Raw genomic sequence first — 21,944 nt, 5'->3', positions numbered from 1 at the left:
GAAAGGAACACTGATCGACAATAAATTTCACATGCTGTTGTGCAAATGAAATGGACAACAGGTGGAAATTATAGGCAATTAGCAAGACACCCCCAATAAAGGAGTGGTTCTGCAGGTGGGGACCACAGACCACTTCTCAGTTCCTATGCTTCCTGGCTGATGTTTTAGTCACTTTTGAATGCTGGCGGTGCTTTCACTCTAGTGGTAGCATGAGACGGAGTCTACAACCCACACAAGTGGCTCAGGTAGTGCAGCTCATCCAGGACGGCACATCAATGCGAGCTGTGGCAAGAAGGTTTGCTGTGTCTGTCAGCGTAGTGTCCAGAGCATGGAGGCGCTACCAGGAGACAGGCCAACCCAGCAGCAGGACCGCTACTTCTGCCTTTCTGCAAGGAGGAGCAGGCGGAGCACTGCCAGAGCCCTGCAAAATGACCTCCAGCAGGCCACAAATGTGTATGTGTCTGCTCAAACGGTCAGAAACAGACTCCATGAGGGTGGTATGAGGGCCCAACGTCCACAGGTGGGGGTTGTGCTTACAGCCCAACACCGTGCAGGACGTTTGGCATTTGCCAGAGAACACCAAGATTGGCAAATCAGCCACTGGCGCCCTGTGCTCTTCACAGATGAAAGCAGGTTCACACTGAGCACATGTGACAGACGTGACAGAGTCTGGAGATGCCGTGGAGAACGTTCTGCTGCCTGCAACATCCTCCAGCATGACCGGAATGGCGGTGGGTCAGTCATGGTGTGGGGTGGCATTTCTTTGGGGGGCCGCACAGCCCTCCATGTGCTCGCCAGAGGTAGCCTGACTGCCATTAGGTACCGAGATGAGATCCTCAGACCCCTTGTGAGACCATATGCTGGTGCGGTTGGCCCTGGGTTCCTCCTAATGCAAGACAATGCTAGACCTCATGTGGCTGGAGTGTGTCAGCAGTTCCTGCAAGAGGAAGGCATTGATGCTATGGACTGGCCCGCCCGTTCCCCAGACCTGAATCCAATTGAGCACATCTGGGACATCATGTCTCGCTCCATCCACCAACGCCACGTTGCACCACAGACTGTCCAGGAGTTGGCGGATGCTTTAGTCGAGGTCTGGGAGGAGATCCCTCAGGAGACCATCCGCCACCTCATCAGGAGCATGCCCAGGCATTGTAGGGAGGTCATACAGGCACGTGGAGGCCACACACACTACTGAGCCTCATTTTGACTTGTTTTAAGGACATTACATCAAAGTTGGATCAGCCTGTAGTGTGGTTTTCCACTTTAATTTTGAGTGTGACTCCAAATCCAGACCTCCATGGGTTGATAAATTGGATTTCCATTGATTATTTTTGTGTGATTTTGTTGTGTGCACATTCAACTATGTAAAGAAAAAAGTATTTAATAAGATTATTTCATTCATTCAGATCATGGATGTGTTATTTTAGTGTTCCCTTAATTTTTTTGAGCAGTGTAGTTATTTAGAGTATTTGTATGTACCCCTTTTCCATTGTGGGATTCTAGCTTGAAGTATATATTTTTTCATGTTTCCATACTAGAACGTATTGATTACTTTACATGTTTAAGGAATGTATATGTTGGGGTCAATGGAGGGGGAATAAGAACTAGGTGTATGGAAAGTTACTGCATGAGGAAGGGGGAGTGCAGAAAATTTACATTCTGTCAAAACATGATATTGTTCAATCTCATGGCTCCTGAGGAGGGAGGCATAGGGTTTCAGTCACTGATAAATTAGGACAGCCGTGGATTAGAGAGGAGCAAGGAATTCGGCCCGAGGTCAGGTCAGATGACGTGAGAAGGAACAGTCCTATCCCACACACACATATATTTCCATGCCCACGAAGGTTCTAGCATGAGGCAGGGCCACGACTACACCATTGAGAAGAACCAGTTAAGTTCCTGACTAGCAACAAAGTATTTATTGGCTGTCTAGATGTGCAAGGAGTTGAATATTCCTAGTAGGAGGGTATAAATATATGTGCTGGTGTAAACATGTCTTTGTCTTTGCAGCTGTTTGACGCAGTGGGTGAATAAACTTGGTTTCAGCTTTTCCTAGTTGTCCGTTAGGTTCTGAACAAACTGAGTAAAAACTCTAACACCGGACAATGAAAATCCTTTCTCCAGCCTCATCCCACAGATTAAAGCAAAAAAGTGGCCGGGCTGCTAGTTGGCTGAGAAATACATGACATATATTGGCTTTAAACTCTGGTTAAACAATGCCTCCTTCTCACTGATATTGTAAAATACAAGTTTCAACTTGAACAAATCCCCTCTATGTAAAATGTTATGGTTAGTTTGCTCATAGCACGTGTCATCACAGAGAAAAATGTGCTGGTATCTACCCTCCATCATGATTTGTGGGTCCTCCATCTTGGGTCGGAAGATGTTGGGTCCGAACACAGTGGCCAGGTTCTGAACACTCATCTTGTTCTGAATTGAGTGGGACTGGACCTCATCTAGGAATCTGTAGTGCACATACACACATGCACACATGCAAGCACACACGCATATATGCATGCACAAATTAAGGCTGGTAAGAATAAAACACAGAGGAGAAATATAAATAGCCCCCTGAAGCAACATTTTATTTCCTCCAAGATTGTCTGAATATCTCAACTCTTGTATGTTCAGTATGATTCAAACTGAGACAGATACAGTATGAGAAGTGGTGGTGAGTCATGCTGTTGCCACAGTCTGTGTGAGCTGCCTCATTCTGCTGTCTCAGCTGCCTGTTGATGCCATTAAACATCTATTTCTAGTGTTAGATGATGTCTTTAACCCTTTAACTGGCACAACAAGAAAAAAAAAATCAGAAAAATTATTCTTCTGCAAAATATGTGTATTTAGCTTCACTATATATAGGCCCTAAATGAATAATTTTTTTTACATGACTTAAACTTTGATAGATAACACAGGGCAAACATCTCAACCAGCAAACTGAGCTGCCCAATTAGAGTAAACTGTATTGGAATTTGAATATACTTTTTAAATAAAATTAAAAAAAAACATGAATTTACATTATGTCTGCTTAATTGACTTATAATGGAAGATAAGCTTAGTTATATAAGGATATGAAATATTAATAAAATATGCTACATTTGTGTGTCAAAATCGGAATATTCAAATGCATGTAAATGTATGCATTTACAGTTTAATGACATGTGCGGAATGATATTATGAAACATATTGAAGATGACAGGCAGACAGTAAATAATGATATGGATTTTTTTATTTATTATATTTGCACAGACAAAAAAAATCCCATAAAAATATGTCTTTATTGCCCATTATCACTAGCTTTGACTTAATAGCATTCCTTTAATGGGCAACTCAACCGTCTGGTAGAGCATATTTTTACCTGCAGATGTATCTGAGGAGGTTGTAGTTGACCTGAGGAAGACTCTTCAACTGCCTGCCCAGCTCAAGTATCCCCTTCAAAAAGAGAAAGTCCCAATATCATTATTCATTAGGGTTTGAATGAGAGCATTACTACTTTGAAAAGGGGCACATGTGCGCACACACACACACACACACACACACACACACACACACACACACACACACACACACCTCCTCCTGGTTCTTGGCCAGGAGCTGAGCAGTGGAGAGGAACTCTGTGTATTTGTTGAAAGGCACCACAGGCTCTGGCAGCTCTCTTAGGTACAGCTTCAGCAGGGACGCCACCGTGTGGACATCAGTGTTACTGTTAAACATAAGAATTATGACTGATTTACAATAGAGCTCATCTACCTGTCTGTGTTGTGTTTTTTGTCGTTGAAATTTTACCTTAATTTATCTAGGCAAGTCAAGTTAAGGACAAATTCTTATTTATAATGACTGCCTTCCCCGGCCAAACCCTAACCCGGACAACACTGGGCCAATTGTGCACAGCTCTTTGAGATCCCCAATCATGGCCGGTTGTGATACAGCCTGGAATCGAACCAGGGTCTGTAGTGACACCTCTAGCACTGAGATGCAGTGCCTTAGACTGCTGCGCCACTCAGGAGCCCCCCAATAGGTTGTGTTTTACATTGTGTTATTCTGTGTTACCTGTAAAGGAAAAGTTGATGCAAAGGGGAAGTACTTCTACCTGCCAAACAGTGGTTTCTCCCCGCAGTTAAAGGCGTCTTGCAGCTCTCGTACGTGATTGGTTTGTCCAGGCATTCTGAACAGCCCCTCCTCCGTTAGGCCGTGCTGGTGTATAAAACACACACACTGCTGCACCAGCAGAGGCACCAGAGGCTTGCTGCTGCTGTCACACCCACTCTCACACTGCATTGTCTCCTCTAAATGCTGCCCAAAAATACCTAGAGCAATGACACCCAGATTCCAAGAACACACACACACACACACATACAATCAGCTGGCTCTTACAGGACGTTACATGTTTGTGTGTGTTTTCTGTGCGTGTGTGTCTCTGTGTGTATTTGTGTGTGAGTATGTGTATGAGCATGTGTGTGTTACCTCCTCCTAGCGGGGCCCATATAGCTCTTCGTATGGCTCTGACCCATTCCTCCATGTCACTCTGAGACTTAGCCATCAACAGGAAAGACTCACTCAGACCTGAACGATCCTTCTCTCCACTGCCTCCTGCAAACACACACACACACACACACACACACACACACACACACACACACACACACACACACACACACACACACACACACACACACACACACACACACACACACACACACACACACACACAAACCCTGTGTGAGCAACCGACATGACGCCAACAGTGTACATTTAAACACTTACTCTTCAGTCTCTGAGGGGATTTAAAAACAACGCATGAACCACTAGCATCAAGTATGGCAGGTGGAAATTGATTCTGTATGCGTAGTACATTGTCATTGGTAACTATATGCAGAGTGCACTGTTGATGTCTTCATGAGCACAGTGCTTGTCTTTAGCACTGATGCCATCTACATAGTACGTTGTTATTGGTATTGTCAGTGTCATCATGCAATGCTCTGTGTTTATGTGCCATACAAAGAGCCTTTAACAGTGGTGCTGATCTTTGTATTTTTCTGAGTAGACCACTAGATGTTGGTGGTACAACTATGCCAGTGACACTGTGAACCATCAGATCCTCCTCTCCATCCTCTCAGAGCTGGGCGTCTCAGGCTCTGCACACTCTTGGATTGCATCCTACCTGGCAGGCCACTCCTACCAAGTTGACGTGGAGAGGATCTGTGTCTGCACCACGTACTCTCACTACTGGTGTCTCTCAGCCTCAATTCTAGGCCCTCTCTTCTTCTCTCTACACACCAAGTCACTAGGCTCCGTCATATCCTCACATGGTCTCTCCAATCATTGCTATGCGGATGGCACTCACCTACTTTTCTCCTTCCCCCCTTCTGACACCCAGGTGGTGACATGCATCTCTGCGTGCTTGGCAGATATCTCAACTTGGATGTCGGCCCACCACTATAAGCTCAAACTCGACAAGACGGAACTGCTGTTCCTCCCGGGGAAGGCCTGCCACTCAAAGACCTCTCCATAGTGTCACCCGCTCAGAGTGCAAATAACCTTGGTGTGACCCTGGACAACACCCTGTCGTTCTCTGCAAACATCAAAGCAGTGACCCGCTCCTGCAGGTTCATGCTCTACAACATCTGTAGAGTATGACCCTACCTCACACAGGAAGCGGTGCAGGTCCTAATCCAGGCACTTGTTCTCTCCCGTATGGACTACTGCAACTCGCTGTTGGCTGGGCTTCCCGCTTGTGCCATCAGACCTCTGCCACTTATCCAGAACACTGCAGCCCGCCTGGTTTTCAACCTTCCCAAGTCCCACTGGCTTCCAGTCAAAGCTTGCATCCACTACAAGACCATGGTGCATGCCTACGGAACAGCAAGAGGAACTGCCCCTCCCTACCTTCAGGCTATGGTCAAACCCTAATCCCCAACCCGAGCACTTTCTTCTGCCACCCAACCTCCTCTTCACCACGACACCCCCCAAAAGTACAAAAAAAAACAACCAGCACTAGCTCTGACTCTACTGAAAAATGTACTTTCTATGCTGTGATATGGGGTTGTCCCACCAAGCTATCTTAAGACGATTGCACACTCTGGATAAGAGCGTCTGCTAAATTACAAAAATATAAGATGTTCTGCTCCTAATATATATCTATTATTATATCTTTTTTTATGTAACCTTTATTTATTAACTAGGCAAGTCAGTTAAGAACAAATTCTTATTTGCAATGATGGCCTACCACTGCCTCCCCTAACCCGGACTACACTGGGACAATTGTGCGCCACTCTATGGCACTCCAGATCACGGCCTGTTGTGATACAGCCCGGAATCGAACCAGGGTTTGCAGCAATGTCTTTAGCACTGAGATGCAGTGCCTTAGACCGCTGCGCCACTCGGGAGACCCTAGATACTACAGGGCATGGTCAGTCCTGTCTGTCTATATGTATGGTGTCAAACGGATCTCTAGTGTCGAGCACGTGCGAGATGGCGCTGTCGAGCAAGATCAGACATAAGTCTGAGTCGAGAGCGCAGAGGATGGGTTCCACAAGCACAAAGGCCAGTTGAGAGCGCAGAATGTGGTTGAGCGAGCAGAGGACGGGTCCCACGAGCGGGCAGGCAGGGGTCACGCAAATTAAACTTGAATTGCACTTGCAAGTGTCACTTTGAGTAATCAGAACATTATTGCAACACGCAAAATATGAATTCTAGAACAGAGATAGTTTTTTCTGTTTTGCAGATACTTACTAAACGTCAAGACTCAGAAGTTACGGCGTTCTCACAAATACATTGCATCCCCACATGGATTTCTCATCTCACACCAAAAAAATATCGCAACAGCAATCGTTTACTTTAATTCTAGGTAATGAACATAGCCTGTAGCATTCTACTGAAACGCAATTCATCAGGTTTCTGGACCGATCACAGCTTGACTGCTCTCCAATCGGATTTTGACGGTGAAAGGCAAAGTAATGAAGTAGCCTATGAGTAGCCAGAAAACACTAACATCCGGTTTTCAGGGGTACAGTATTTTCAACCTATGTTCCGTTTCCCCTGAAAAACGGGTTAATGGTGAAGTAGCATTAGGGACAATGGCCGACGATAAAAATGTAAGCTCTGTAGTTTTTCATTAGAGAAACTAGCTAACCATCCAACTAGCTCAAATCAAATCACATTTTATTGGTCACATACACATGGTTAGCAGATGATATTGCGAGTGTAGCGAAAGGCTTGTGCTTCTAAAATCAAATCAAATTTTATTAGTCACATGCGTCGAATACAACAGTGAAATGCTTACTTACAAGCCGCTTACCAACAATGCAGTTTAAAAAAATAAGGAAAACAATAAGAGATTAAAGTAACAAGTAATTAAAGAGCAGAAGTAAAATAACAATAGCGAGTTCTATTTCTGGTTCCTAGTTCTCGTTCCTAGTTCCAGTTCTAGTTCCTAGTTCTAGTTCCAAAGGTGCCGCAATATCTAACATGTAATCTAACAATTCCACAACATTTACCTAATACACACAAATCTAAGTAAAGGAATGGAATAAGAATATATACATGTACATATATGGATGAGCAATGACAGAGCGGCATATGCAAGATGCAATAGATGGTATAAAATTATGTATATACAGTTGAAGTTGGAAGTTTACATACACTTAGGTTGGAGTCATTAAAACTCGTTTTTCAACCACTCCACAAATTTCTTGTTAACAAACTATAGTTTTGGCAAGTCGGTTAGGACATCTACTTTGTGCATGACACAACTAATTTTTCCAACAATCGTTTACAGACAGATTATTTCACTTATAACTCACTGTATCACAATTCCAGTGGGTGAGAAGTTTACATACACGAAGTTAACTGTGACTTTAAACAGCTTGGAAAATTCCCGAAAATTACGGCTTTAGAAGCTTCTGATAGGCTAATTGACATCATTTGAATCAATTGGAGGTGTACCTGTGGATGTATTTCAAGGCCTACCTTCAAACTCAGTGCCTCTTTGCTTGACATCATGGGAAAATCAAAAGAAATCAACCAAAACCTCAGAAGAAAAATTGTAGACCTCCGCAAGTCTGGTTCATCCTTGGGAGCAATTTCCAAACGCCTGAAGGTACCACGTTCATCTGTACAGACAATAGTATGCAAGTATAAACACCATGGGACCACTCAGCCGTCATACCGCTCAGGAAGGAGACGCGTTCTGTCTCCTAGAGATTAACGTACTTTGGTGTGAAAAGTGCAAATCAATCCCAGAACAACAGCAAAGGACCTTGTGAAGATGCTGGAGGAAATAGTAAAACGAGTCCTATATCGACATAACCTGAAAGGCCGCTCAGCAAGGAAGAAGCCACTGCTCCAAAACGGTTTGCAACTGCACATGGGGACAAAGATCGTACTTTTTGGCTAAATGTCCTCAGGTCTGATGAAACAAAAATATAACTGTTTGGCCATAATGACCATCGTTATGTTTGGAGGAAAAAGGGGGAGGCTTGCAAGTCAGAGAACACCATCCCAACCATGAAGCACAGCATCATGTTGTAGGGGTGCTTTGCAGCAGGAGGGACTGGTGCACTTCACAAAATAGATGGCATCATGAGTAAGGAAAATTATGTGGATATATTGAAGCAACATCTGAAGACATCAGTCAGGAAGTTAAAGCTTGGTTGCAAATGGGTCTTCCAAATGGACAATGACCTCAAGCATACATCCAAAGTTGTGACAAAATGGCTTAAAGACAACAAAGTCAAGGTATTGGAGTGGCCATCACAAAGCCCTGACCTCAATCCCATAGAAAATGTGTGGGCAGAACTGAAAAAGCATGTGCGAGCAAGGAGGCCTACAAACCTGACTCAGTTACACCAGCTTTGTCAGGAGGAATGGGCCAAGATTTACCCAACTTATTGTGGGAAGCTTGTGGAAGGCTACCTGAAACGTTTGACCCAAGTTAAACAATTTAAAGGCAATGCTACTAAATACTAATTGAGTGTATGTAAACTTCTGACCCACTGTGAATGTGATGAAAGACATAGAAGCTGAAATAAATCATTCTCTCTGCTATTATTCTAACTTTTCACATTCTTAAAATAAAGTGGTGATCCTAACTGAGAAAGGGAATTGTTACTAGGATCACATGTCAGGAATTGTGAAAAACTGAGTTTAAATGTATTTGGCTAAGGTGTATGTACACTTATGACTTCATCTGTAGCTACCAAGACTATCTGCATTGACCCTTTTTGCACTGACTTTTTTTACTCATAACATACGCTCCTGCTACTGTCTATTATCTGTCACTTTATTCCTAGTTTTATGTACATACTGTATCTACCTCAATTACCTCATACTCCTGCACATCGACTCGGTACTGATAGCCTGTGTATATAGCCAAGTTATCATTACTTGTGTATTTATTGTTACTTTTATTATGTGTTTTACTTTTCTATAGTTTATTTTCTTTCTCTCTGCATTGTTGGGAAGGGCCTGTAAGTACCGTAAATTCCGGACTATAAGCCGCAAATCTTTTCCCAGGCTTTGAACATCGCGGCTTAAACAATGAAGCGGCTAATATATGGATTTTTCCCGCTTTCACATTCTGTGACGTGCTCAGTTTTTTGGCGGCATGAAGCTTTCATTAGACCAATGAAATTGCCGAACGGGTTAAGGTCAAACAACTTTTTTGTTTACTGTTTAGATTAAATCGAGCGCTCTCAAACTTCCCATCATTCTGATTATGGTAGTCATTTTGTCACCCTCATCATGGCAAAGACACGGAGAAATGCATATGATGCAGCTTTCAAGTTGAAGGCGATTGATCTGGCTGTTGGAAAAGGAAATAGAGCTGCTGCACGGGAGCTTGGTCTTAATGAGTCGATGATAAGACGTTGGAAACAGCAGCGTGAGGAATTGACTCAGTGCAAAAAGACAACTAAAGCTTACAGCTAATTATTATTTTTTGTTTCGTTAAAGCCTATTTATTTTTGTTACAAGCCGTGTTTCGTTAAAGCCTATTTATTTGTTACAAGCCGTGTTTCGTTAAAGCCTATTTATTTTTGTTACAAGCCGTGTTTCGTTAAAGCCTGTGTAAAGTTCATTTGTTTCAATGTACCGGTAGGCACCTGCGGCTTATAGACATGTGCGGCTTATTTATGTTCAAAATAATATATATTTTTTAATTCAGTGGGTGCGGCTTATATTCAGGTGCGCTTAATAGTCCGGAAATTACGGTAAACATTTCACTGTTAGTTTACTCCTGTTGTTTACAAAGCATGTGATGAATACAATTTGATTTGATTTGAACCAGGAAGTGCATCATCGGAGGGAGGGTTTAGATGTCTCCATGGTATCTTACCTGGACCAATCTCAAACAGGTGGCGACCAGCTTCATCCTGATTGGCCGACAGCTCACTGACCTGACTGCCCTGGAGAATGATGCATCCCTGAGAGAGAGAGAGTGAGAGAGAGACAGAGAGAGAGCAACAGAGAGAGACAGAAACAGAGAGACAAAGAAAGGAGACAACACAGTATTAAAGGTAGAGCATTGTGTGGTTTGCTATAATCAAACAGAAACATTACTTAACTCTGTTTGAAATGGAAACCACTTTGAGCACAGGGAAGGAAGACGTGCTGTGCATGAAAAACATTACAGAAATGTTACGAAACATTATAGACTCCATCGTCTCCTTTAGTCTTGATATATGTAGAGTGACTTGAAAGTGTCCTGAATATGTGCATTAAACTAGAGTGTAGTATACCTGAGGTTTAGTCTCATCCTGGTCTTTATAGAAGTACAGTGCTTCAGTGTGGAGAACGAACCACCGTAGCTGCCAGTTCCTCATGATGCTCCTCTGTCTCTTCAGCCAGCCGGCCTTCAGCGTCATCTCCTGGCCTAGAGGAGAACTGCAGCGGCCCAGCACCATGCTCTTGGAGCGGGCTGGGGAGTTCGAGATGGGGGAGGGGAGAGAAACATGAACACAAACACATATAACCTATATACAGACAAACACACGCACGGATGCACGCACACACGCACACACACCATCCCTAATCATTCTCCACTGAGGTCCCTATGAGAACAGTCTGATTCCAGTGACTGAGCCATGCATAATGATTTATTCATTATCAACTGGACCAGTCTATTATCAGGGATGGACAACCCTCAGCTGCTGGAGCCCTGCTCTAACACACCTGAATCCTAGTACACACATAACCTATGCATGTACAAAGGCACACACAGCTAGAGCATCCCTAACCTCTATTCACTGAGGTCCCTATAATATGAGAGCAGGCTGATCCCAGAGTCTGAGCCACGCATGCTGATTTATCCATTACTACCTGGACCAGTCTATTATCAGTAATTTAAAACCATTCTGGAGAGCTACTGGCTGTCCAGGCTTTTGCTCTAACACACCTGATACTGCCAATGGGGCAGATGATTATAGGATCAGGTATGTTGAAATAAGGTTGAAGCAAACCTTCCAATTGCGTAGATATAAATGCTGTAGAGGTCCTATTTGTCTCTCCAACAGCTCAGAACAACCATAACAGACTGATTAAAAGAGAAATGACACATCAGACACTGGTGTATTGGATAAACCTCAGTGTCAGGCTGAGAGAGAGAGAGAGAGCGAGAGGAGATAGAGAGAGAATAAATTATTTATATTTTTCTTGTTAATTGCATCCCTGTTTCTGCTGAGGACAGCTCGGGGCTGAGCTCTCTCTCCATCTCTCGCTCTCCACCTCTCTCTTGTATTTTGCAGAGTCATGATCGCAATAGATTACGTGTATTTCACAAAACATTTGGTAGGTAAAATAACCACTGATCACAATCTTTTCAAGTAAAACCTTCTTCAGATAGCAGTGAGAGTGTAAGTGGATGAACGACAAGTGCAAGAGTTAAGTGGTAGTACAACATACAGTCTGTGCCTAGTCTCAGTCTTGTGATTTACTGCCTCCATATCCATGTCCATCCAGTCATGCATGAGGTATGTCACGCTGTGGGCAGGTCTGTCTGCCTGTAGGCCTGGAGCTGTCTACTGCGTCAGTTATTAGTACCGTGTGAGAGGAACTATGTTTATCACTCAGCTGTTGTGATGGACACTTTTAGCCCTGACAGTAGTAGTAAGCTGTGATATACAGCAGTAGTAAGTCCTACATGTCACACAGCCACAACTACAATTCATCACCGGGAATAAATACAACATCTCAATGTAGTATGTACAGTACACTATGATCAGCTCCGTCTTCTATTGAAATATCCTTCTGAGATAAGAGCAAGCAACCAAATATTTCATTTATCAATAACTACATTTACATTTAATTTTAATCATTTAGCAGACGCTCTTATCCAGAGAAACTTACAGTGGTGAATGCATACATTGTTTTCCGTAATGGTCCCCCGTGGGAATCGAACCCACAACCCTGGCGTTGCAAACACCATGCTCTACCAACTGAGCCACACGGGACCTAGTGTGGAATTGTACACTGTAAGATGCATATGTATGCATTTCCGTAACCAGGGCTCTAAAGTGCAACCATTTTGCTATAGATATTTTGCTATGCGACCTGGAAAGAAAATCACCTAGATAATAACTGTTGTAATGACAGGCTTCACTTTAGTTGTTTCTGAAAAAGTGAGTGCTGATTCATTCAATTCGAAGGGTACATGTAAATAATATTAAAGGACCAGTGCAGTCATAAACTTGATTTAACTGTGTTTTATACCTACAGTGCCTTCAGGAAATTATTCAGACCCCTTGACTTTTTTCACATTTTGTTACGTTACAGCCTTATTCTAAAATCGATTAAAGAAATAAAAATCATCATCAATCTACACACAAGAACCCATAGTGATAAAATGAAAACATATTTTTAGAAACTTTAGCAAATGTATAAAAAAATATAAAAATTAAATATCTTATTTACTTAAGTATTCAGACCCTTTGCTATGAGACTCGAAATTAAGCTTAGGTGCATCCTGTTCACAATGATTGTCCTTGAGATGTTTCTACAACTTGATTGAAGTCCACCTGTGGTAAATTCAATTGATTGTACATGATTTGGAAAGGCACACACCTGTCTATATAAGGTCCCACAGTTGACAGTGCATGTCAGAGCAAAAACCAAGCCATGAGGTTGAATGAATTGTCCATAGTGCTCAGAGACAGGATTGTGTCGAGGCACAGATCTGGGGAAGGGTACAAGTGATAGGGTAATATTGTCACCCATCAGACTATTCTTGATTTAATCTTATCTTTACATAAACTAAATAATATTCTGTAGTTTTTTACTATTTTCTACATTGTAGAATAATACTGAAGACATAAAAACTATGAAATAAGACATTTGGAATCATGTAGTAACCAAAAAAGGGATTTTTTAGATTTTTCAAAGTAGCCACCCTTTGCCCAGAGCTTCCAATAGCCTACAGTTAATCTCTTTCCGTAACCTGTTGAGGCTGGCAATTAAGGAGAATGCAAGAGGCTGAACTAAAGACGTTCCAGAAGTGCTGTATTTGAAGCACCACTCCTTTCTGTCCAGATTCACAAGGACATTACATGTTCTGTTTAAAGGGTGAATTGGCTCTGGAAGACAAAACAGCCAAATACTCCATCTAAACGTGAATCGATTTTCAATTGCGGTATGGTTCTAGAAACATAAATCACTCTACTTTCGTATCACGTCAAAATAATTTCACAAATGTAAAATACTCACTTATTGTACACTGTTTTAATTGGTTTTAACACAGTTGCAGCTGACAGTATTTTTCAGTGACAACACATTTGTGGAGTCAGTCTTTTATTTACACACAGGTGTTCGGAGACACAGATAGCTAATTAGCACAGGTAGTCCACTCTGTCTTCTGTCTGTTTTCCGCAAACAAGCGCTGTACCATGGAAATATGGCCGTGTGTCTCAATTGAACCTTTTTTTATTATTTCTCACTGATATGTTTCCAAAACCGTACTGCAAACGATACGTGTTAATGTTTAGACCGAGCATTGCAGCTCTTAATAAAACTCCCCCATACAGAAGACGCCTTTGTCCAATAACTCTTATGTGTAATGTAATGGAACTGAGAGTCATGATCAAGGGCTACAATATCCCCTTATTTTCAATCAGTTCAATTATTTATTTTTCAAGGACTGAGGCACTTTGATCAGTCACATTCTTCAAGCCCAAGAAACAAACACTTAGCTTCCTTGTACATATGGAAATTAAAAAAGGTTTCTGAAAAACTTTTTGGAGGGTTACTGTTAAAATTATTTATATAAAAAAATAGACAATGATGACAGGAGCATGGGCCCCCAGAGCTCGTGGGCCTCACGCCTTGTGGAGGCTGTAGGGGTGCCCGGTTTGCCAGTGCCACTCAGAACACTCCCAGTCTTAGCAAAATTCTTGCTTGAGAAATTGCTCTTTGCTAAGAAGCTATTTTGGTTTCTTCATTAGTATTTTAATTGAAAGCAGTAACAGTAAGGCACTTAATTAAATGTTAAATAGCAATTATTTGATATTGAGATAAAAATGGCTGTATTGGACCTTTAAAGAATGCATGCATCAGTGATTTGTAAACTGAACAAAAATATAAATGCAACATGCAACAATTTCAAAGGTTTTACTGAGTTATAGTTCATAGAAGGAAATCAGTCAATTTAAATAAATAAATTAGGCCCTAATCTATGGATTCCACATGACTGGGCATGGGCACAGCCATGGGCCCACCCACTTAAGAAACAGGTCCTCCCACTGGGGAGCCAGGCCCAGCCAATCAGAATTAGTTTTTCCCCACAAAAGGGCTTCATTACAGACAGAAATAATCCTGAGCACCTCCCTCCCCACGCACATATGATCCCGCAGGTGAAGAAGCCGGATGTGGAGGTCATGAGATGGCGTGGTTACACGTGGTCTGCGGTTGTGAGGCCGGTTGAATGTACTGCCAAGTTCTCTGAAACAACGTTGGAGGCGGCTTATGGTAGAGACATGAACATTCAATTCTCTGGCAACAGCTCTGCTGGACATTTCTGCAGTAACCATGCCAATTGCATGCTCCCTGAAAACTGCACATTTTAGAGTGGCCTTTTATTGTCCCCAGCACAAGGTGCACCTGTATAATGCTGTATAATCAGCTGTATAATCAGCTTCTTGATATGCCACACCTGTCAGGTGGGTGGATTATCTTGGCAATAAGTTTTTGCAACTTTCTGAGAGGTAACACATGGGAATGCCTGTGTCTACCACTTTGAGTAGCCAGTTAGTTATGCTGAAACAGTCATTTCTAAAGGCTTTCCCATAAAACTTTCGAAATGAAATGTTAACTGCAAAGTAGGCTTACCTGGTAGAATGATATGATATCACGATCGTTTGTAACAATCAGGTGGTCTTTTGTTTTGCAAGCTCTGCTATTGTGCATTCAGTACAGAAATACTGCTAGCAAAACACCAGTCCCACCGATTTCGTAAATCCGAATCCGGTGTTATTATGGCAAATAAATGTATTGGCTGGTAAAAAAAAACACAGTGGCTGGTGGAACAAAAAGGGTCGTTCCAAAACCACTCACAGGCATTTGTTTAGGCTACACCTTGTTCAGTCATGTTACCTCATTAGCTAGCTAGTTAACAACCTGGTTACTTAACCAATATATCTAAACATTTGGGGGCACAGAAATAAAGGAAAAGGGATATATTCTTTAGAAGATACAAGGTTCATAGCAATGAATGAATGACTGATCTCTTGAATGTCTTCACTCACATAATTTATGCTCTTAAGGAGACAGTATACAGTGGGGCAAAAAAGTATTTAGTCAGCCACCAATTGTGCAAGTTCTCCCACTTAAAAAGATGAGAGAGGCCTGTACATTTCATCATAGGTACACTTCAACTATGACAGACAAAATGAGAAAAAAAATCCAGAAAATCACATTGTAGGATTTTTTAATGAATTTATTTGCAAATTATGGTGGAAAATAAGTATTTGGTCAATAACAAAAGTTTATCTCAATACTTTGTTATATACCCTTTGTTGGCAATGACACAGGTCAAACGTTTTCTGTAAGTCTTCACAAGGTTTTCACACACTGTTGCTGGTATTTTGGCCCATTCCTCCATGCAGATCTCCTCTAGAGCAGTGATGTTTTGGGGCTGTCGCTGGGCAACACGGACTTTCAACTCCCTCCAAAGATTTTCTATGGGGTTGAGATCTGGAGACTGGCTAGGCCACTCCAGGACCTTGAAATGCTTCTTACGAAGCCACTCCTTCGTTGCCCGGGCGGTGTGTTTGGGATCATTGTCATGCTGAAAGACCCTGCCACATTTCATCTTCAATGCCCTTGCTGATGGAAGGAGGTTTTCACTCAAAATCTCACGATACATGGCCCCATTCATTCTTTCCTTTACACAGATCAGTCGTCCTGGTCCCTTTGCAGAAAAACAGCCCCAAAGCATGATGTTTCCACCCCCATGCTTCACAGTAGGTATGGTGTTCTTTGGATGCAACTCAGCATTCTTTGTCCTCCAAACACGACGAGTTGAGTTTTTACCGAAATTTATATTTTGGTTTCATCTGACCATATGATATTCTCCCAATCCTCTTCTGGATCATCCAAATGCTCTCTAGCAAACTTCAGACGGGCCTGGACATGTACTGGCTTAAGCAGCGGGACACGTCTGGCACTGCAGGATTTGAGTCCCTGGCGGCGTAGTGTGTTACTGATGGTAGGCTTTGTTACTTTGGTCCCAGCTCTCTGCAGGTCATTCACTAGGTCCCCCCGTGTGCTTCTGGGATTTTTGCTCACCGTTCTTGTGATCATTTTGACCCCACGGGGTGAGATCTTGCGTGGAGCCTTAGATCGAGGGAGATTATCAGTGGTCTTGTATGTCTTCCATTTCCTAATAATTGCTCCCACAGTTGATTTCTTCAAACCAAGCTGCTTACCTATTGCAGATTCAGTCTTCCCAGCCGTGCAGGTCTACAATTTTGTTTCTGGTGTCCTTTGACAGCTCTTTGGTCTTGGCCATAGTGGAGTTTGGAGTGTGACTGTTTGAGGTTGTGGACAGGTGTCTTTTATACTGATAACAAGTTCAAACAGGTGAAATTAATACAGGTAACGAGTGGAGGACAGAGGAGCCTCTTAAAGAAGAAGTTAAAGGTCTGTGAGAGCCAGAAATCTTGCTTGTTTGTAGGTGACCAGCATAATTTTCCACCATAATTTGCAAATAAATTCATTAAAAATCCTACAATGTGATTTTCTGGATTTTCTTTTCTCATTTTGTCTGTCATAGTTGACGTGTACCTATGATGAAAATTAAGTGGGAGAACTTGCACAATTGGTGGCTGACTAAATACTTTTTTGCCCCACTGTATACTTTTCAAGGAGTACATTTACATGTACACTAATGATTAGATATTAAACTGATTATGGCTGCAGGCCGAGTATGTCATTAGTCATGTAAAACACCCTTCTCTGTTTATCTTAATTGGCGTGAGGTTTTCTGAGCAATCTTTCTAATGATTAAGACATGTAAACACCTTAATCAGAGTTTCGGAAGTGTATTTGATCTGCGTATGTGCTAGCATGAGCAGCGCGAGCTTCCTTCTTTTCCGCAAGTGAACTGAATTTGGATAAACTGAAAGTATTGATCTTAGAAATATTTTTCACATATAAACTTTATATGTCTGAACTCAAAATCAAATAGGCTTCACAAAAATAACATGGTCGCTGTGGAAGAACATGTATTTTGATACAGTGTCTTTGCAAGGTATTCAGACCCCTTGACTTTTTCCACATTTTGTTACGTTACAGCCTTATTCTAAAATTGATTAAATAGTTTTTTCCCCCCTCATCAATCTAAACCAAATACCCAATAATGACAAAGCACCTTTGGCAGTGATTACAGCATCAAGTCATCTTGGGTATGACGCTACAAGCTCGGCACGCCTGTATATGAGGAATTTCTTCCATTCTTCTCTGCAGATGCTCTCAAGCTCTGTCAGGTTGTATGGGGAGCATTGCTGCACAGCTATTTTCAGGTCTCTCCAGATATGTTAGTTTGGGTTCAAGTCCAGGCTCTGGCTAGGCCACTCAAGAACATTCAGAGACTTGTCCCGAAGCCACTCCTGCGTTGTCTTGGCTGTGTGCTTAGGGTCGTTGTCCTGTTGGAAGGTGAACCGTCGCCCCAGCCTGAGGTCCAAAGATTAACTTTGCTCCATTCATCTTTCCCTTGATCCTGACTAGTCTTCCAATCCATGCCAATGAAAAACATCCCCACAGCATGATGCTGCCACCACCATGCTAAACCGTAGAGGTGGTGCCAGGTTTCCTCCAGACGTGATGCTTGGCATTCAGGCCAAAGAATTTCAACATTGGTTTCATCAGATCAGAGAATATTGTTTCTCATGGTTGTTTCTCAAGTGGGCTGTCATGTGCCTTTTACTGAAGAGTGGCTAAAAGCCTGTTTTGCTTTGTCATTATGGAGTATTGTGTGTAGATTGATGATGACAATATTTTTTAAATCAATTTTAGAATAAGGTTTTAATGTAACAAAATGTGCAAAAAGTCAAGGGGTCTGAATACTTGATCAATTGTTATCAATTCCATAAACTTCATTGAGTCTAGCAGAGACTGGAAAAGAAAGAACAGCTCTCATCAGATAGTGTCTTTATCACATGCAAGGAGATGCAATAATCATGTCATCCAAATACAGAAGTAAACTATCACACAGCCAAAACACTAAGAGATAAAGTGTGCTGCATGCATTATGGAGACACAGTTACTATCACAGTCGCAGAGAGAGTGAGACAGCAAGACCGGCATACTGCTGAGATGCTGCAGAGAGAGAAAGAGGGGAGGAGAGGATGAAAGATTGTTCTTACCCCTGCGTGTCTGTCTGTTTTTAGGGCTAAGCATGGTTGTCATTGCAGTGCTAGTCCCATGTCTGGATCCCTTCGGTCACACGCACACCGCTCTCTCCTCTCACTCTGCTGCCTCACCCTGTTTCTTATTCCCTGAGGCACCACCCTTTTTCTATCTCTCTTCTTCACTGCCACTCAATCTCCTTCCGGGAAAGCACCCTCCGGGCTCTCTTTCCACTCTCCCTCTCTTTCTCTGTCTCCTTTCCAGTTACACTCTCTCTTCCTTCCCCTTTCTCTCTCCCCTTCTCTCTCTGTCTCACTAGCCCAGTGTACTTACAGCACTGCCCACTCTCCTCCTCACTGAGAGAGAGAGAGAGATGTATATGTTTAGAGGGATATAGAGGTATAGTGAGGGATAGACATCTCCTGCACATGCTCAGTTCTAATATTACTCCTGCTGCATTATTCAGACAGACACAGACGGGCGCACACACACTCAAGCACATGCACAAACACACATAATCACAGTTTGCCATAGTCCACTTCAGGTTACTAGCCAGGTATGTAAAACTATTCTACTCTTGTTTTCAGGTAAACCATTCACTAGCCTCCTGCACCCAGACTTTATTTCCACCTGACTCCCTCAAAAAGCCAGCAACGCAGACGGGGACGTCAGCATGGAAAGGTACAACAGACAGACAATTGAAAATACATACAAAAAAAGGAAGAAAATACTACCAATGCTGTCCGTATCATTTTAGAACAGCAAATTCTGTGGACACCAAACACTCTAGAGCTGTGTTTCGAATACTCATACTAACTGCACTAACCGTACTATTTGTGATGTAAATTGAGTATGTAGTATGCTTATTGGTTATAGTATGGATAGAGTTAGTATGCCAAATGTTCCCGGATGTCGTACTAAATTCGCCAAAATACGAAGTATACAAGCTGTGGACACTTTTTCTGTGCTTTTAGGGCCCATAATACAATTCTTCAGAAAATGGGCGTGGCTTCACAACATTTTCAGATTTCAAGAAAATGGCAGAAAATATGCAGCCGAAGTCCGACGAGAGTGGATACAATTTCTTTGCTTTAAGTAATTATGACAAAGTTTAAGAACATTTTCAGCAATGTAAATAAAGTAATGACTTCTCAAATCAGTTACGTTGGCTGACAATTTGTTAGCTACGTTATCCTCGTAGCATATCATTACAGCAGTATGTACTGGTATGTTAGCTAGCTACCTAATGTTAGTTGGCTACTAATACATCAAACTTGCCAGTATATTAACTATATGCCATTCTTACCTTAGCTAAGTGGTATAGTTGTTGTGCGTTCTCAATGGTCATTGTTAATTCGCTCTGGCCTTCTACTCCGATTTCAGAGCACTCGTGTCTGAGTGTGCCAGAGCGCAGAATAACTGATGAATTTACAAACGCTCAACATCCATTGAATATGGCCGGTGTCAGTAAAAGTCAGCAAAAAGCATAATTAAATTGTTGCCAGCAGCACAGTTAGTCACCAACGCTCTAGATAACATAAAAACAGCCTAACCAGCTCTGCTAGGGGGAATAAAATACATATACTCATTAGTATGTAGTATACAGTATGTTAGTATGGGTATTCGAGCACAGCTCAGGTGTTGTTAGAGCATAGAGCTGGTCATTACCTGAGTCTTGTCTCTGTCTGTCCATGGGTAGAGTCTTGGAAAGGTTAATCACAGACACTACTCCATCTGTCTACTGCTCGGTACCACTATCTGGAATGCTGACCGGACACACAAACATTCAGAGTCAACACACACACAGTGAGAGAGAGAGTCTGAGAAAAACTACAACAGAAAGTCAACAACTATCTGACACCATGACCCTCACTCCACTTACAAGATGTATTCAGCAGCCTGAATGCTCAGTCGGTCAGTCATATAATTGATAATTGTGAGAGGCAATCAGATGATAATGATAGTGCTAATGCTATATACCCAGAGTTGACACCAGCACAACAGAGCAGTGATAGTCTGGAGCTATAGAAGGCTATGCTCAGGACTGATGGTGCTACTAAGGAGACAAAGACTATTACCTGCCACGTCATCTCAGACAGAGAGAGAGAGATGCCTTTCAGTCCTCAATAGCTCACTGTGGAGATAGGAGACACACACACAACACACACACACACACACACACACACACACACATAGACCTACATAGACAAAGGCATCTACACACACAGAAAGAAATACACAGCTCGGAGACAGTGGTACAAAATGCAGACACAGGTCTTCACATAGTGTGGGGTCAGAATCATGTGCTGTGTGACCATGCTTCCTCTCTCTCTCTGTCTTAGGAAGTGGGTAGTCAGTATGGAGAAGTGAATGTGCAGCCCTCTGGCTAAACACATGCTGGTTCCTCTAGGTATTAATAGACAGCCCACACTGACAGTCGTAGCATTTACATTCACATTTTAATCTGTGCCAGGGATGGCAAACCCCCATCTTCCTGGGAGAGTTACTGGGTGTGCAGGATTTAGTTCCAAGTCCAACCCTGCTCTTACATCTAATTCTAATCAGCTGCTCATCAGGATCTTGATGAGCTAAATCAGGTGTGTTAAAGCAGGACTGGAAAAAAAGCTTACACATCCCATCGCTCTCCAGGAGGAGGGTTGACCCATGGCTGCAAAACATGCAAACATAAAAGTTACGTCTGTTCTGAAAGAGAGGTGATCTGCGGTGCTGGTAGTCGCTCAGCTGAGGTCGGAGAAAATAGGAATCTGCTTTAATTTTCAAGAGGTACTGTCATTGTTGACCAATCACAATATAAAACGTAGCCTGCATGATGATACGTCAGCACCAGTGGAGGTTCCTCAGAGGAGGAACAGGAGGACCATCCTCCTCAGTGAATTAAAAAAAATATATATATTTAAAAATTAAAAAATTAATTTTTTTTTTTAGATAGAACTATACTAAATATATGCATGTCACCATAAAATGTATTAAAACACACAGTTTTGCAATGTTTTGCACTCTGTAGGGTAGCACAATGGTGTAGCCGGAGGACAGCTAGCTTCCGTCCTCCTCTGGGTACATTTAGCCTACTCAAACACCCGGCTCAAACAGAG

The 21,944-nt window shown here is 42.4% G+C and overlaps 1 protein-coding gene across 2 annotated transcripts in view; it reads right to left on the bottom strand.

Moving 5' to 3' along the window:
• The window catches only part of LOC106576864 (rho GTPase-activating protein 22), a 29,159-nt gene extending 8,152 nt beyond the window's left edge, over positions 1 to 21,007 (bottom strand). Inside the window, exons 1-9 of one of the 2 annotated variants that reach the window (XM_045700663.2) lie at positions 20,910 to 21,007; positions 20,500 to 20,597; positions 10,737 to 10,915; positions 10,334 to 10,421; positions 4,465 to 4,590; positions 4,091 to 4,307; positions 3,571 to 3,703; positions 3,359 to 3,432; positions 2,343 to 2,464 (exon numbers count right to left, since the gene is read on the bottom strand). In XM_045700663.2, coding sequence (XP_045556619.1) covers positions 2,343 to 2,464; positions 3,359 to 3,432; positions 3,571 to 3,703; positions 4,091 to 4,307; positions 4,465 to 4,590; positions 10,334 to 10,421; positions 10,737 to 10,915; positions 20,500 to 20,524 — 964 coding nt within the window. In that variant the 5' untranslated portion in view covers positions 20,525 to 20,597; positions 20,910 to 21,007. Of the gene's footprint in view, positions 1 to 2,342; positions 2,465 to 3,358; positions 3,433 to 3,570; positions 3,704 to 4,090; positions 4,308 to 4,464; positions 4,591 to 10,333; positions 10,422 to 10,736; positions 10,916 to 18,848; positions 19,358 to 20,499; positions 20,598 to 20,909 lie in introns of those variants that run through there. The other variant, XM_014154362.3, reaches the window with a different exon arrangement.
• Between the last annotated feature and the right edge of the window lie 937 nt (positions 21,008 to 21,944).

This window comes from Salmo salar, chromosome 18, assembly GCF_965601325.2.
Source record: "Salmo salar chromosome 18, fSalSal1, whole genome shotgun sequence".
Lineage (NCBI taxonomy): Eukaryota > Metazoa > Chordata > Actinopteri > Salmoniformes > Salmonidae > Salmo > Salmo salar.
The sequence above is the reverse complement of the archived record's forward strand: the minus strand, read 5'-3'. Positions and strand labels throughout refer to the sequence as shown.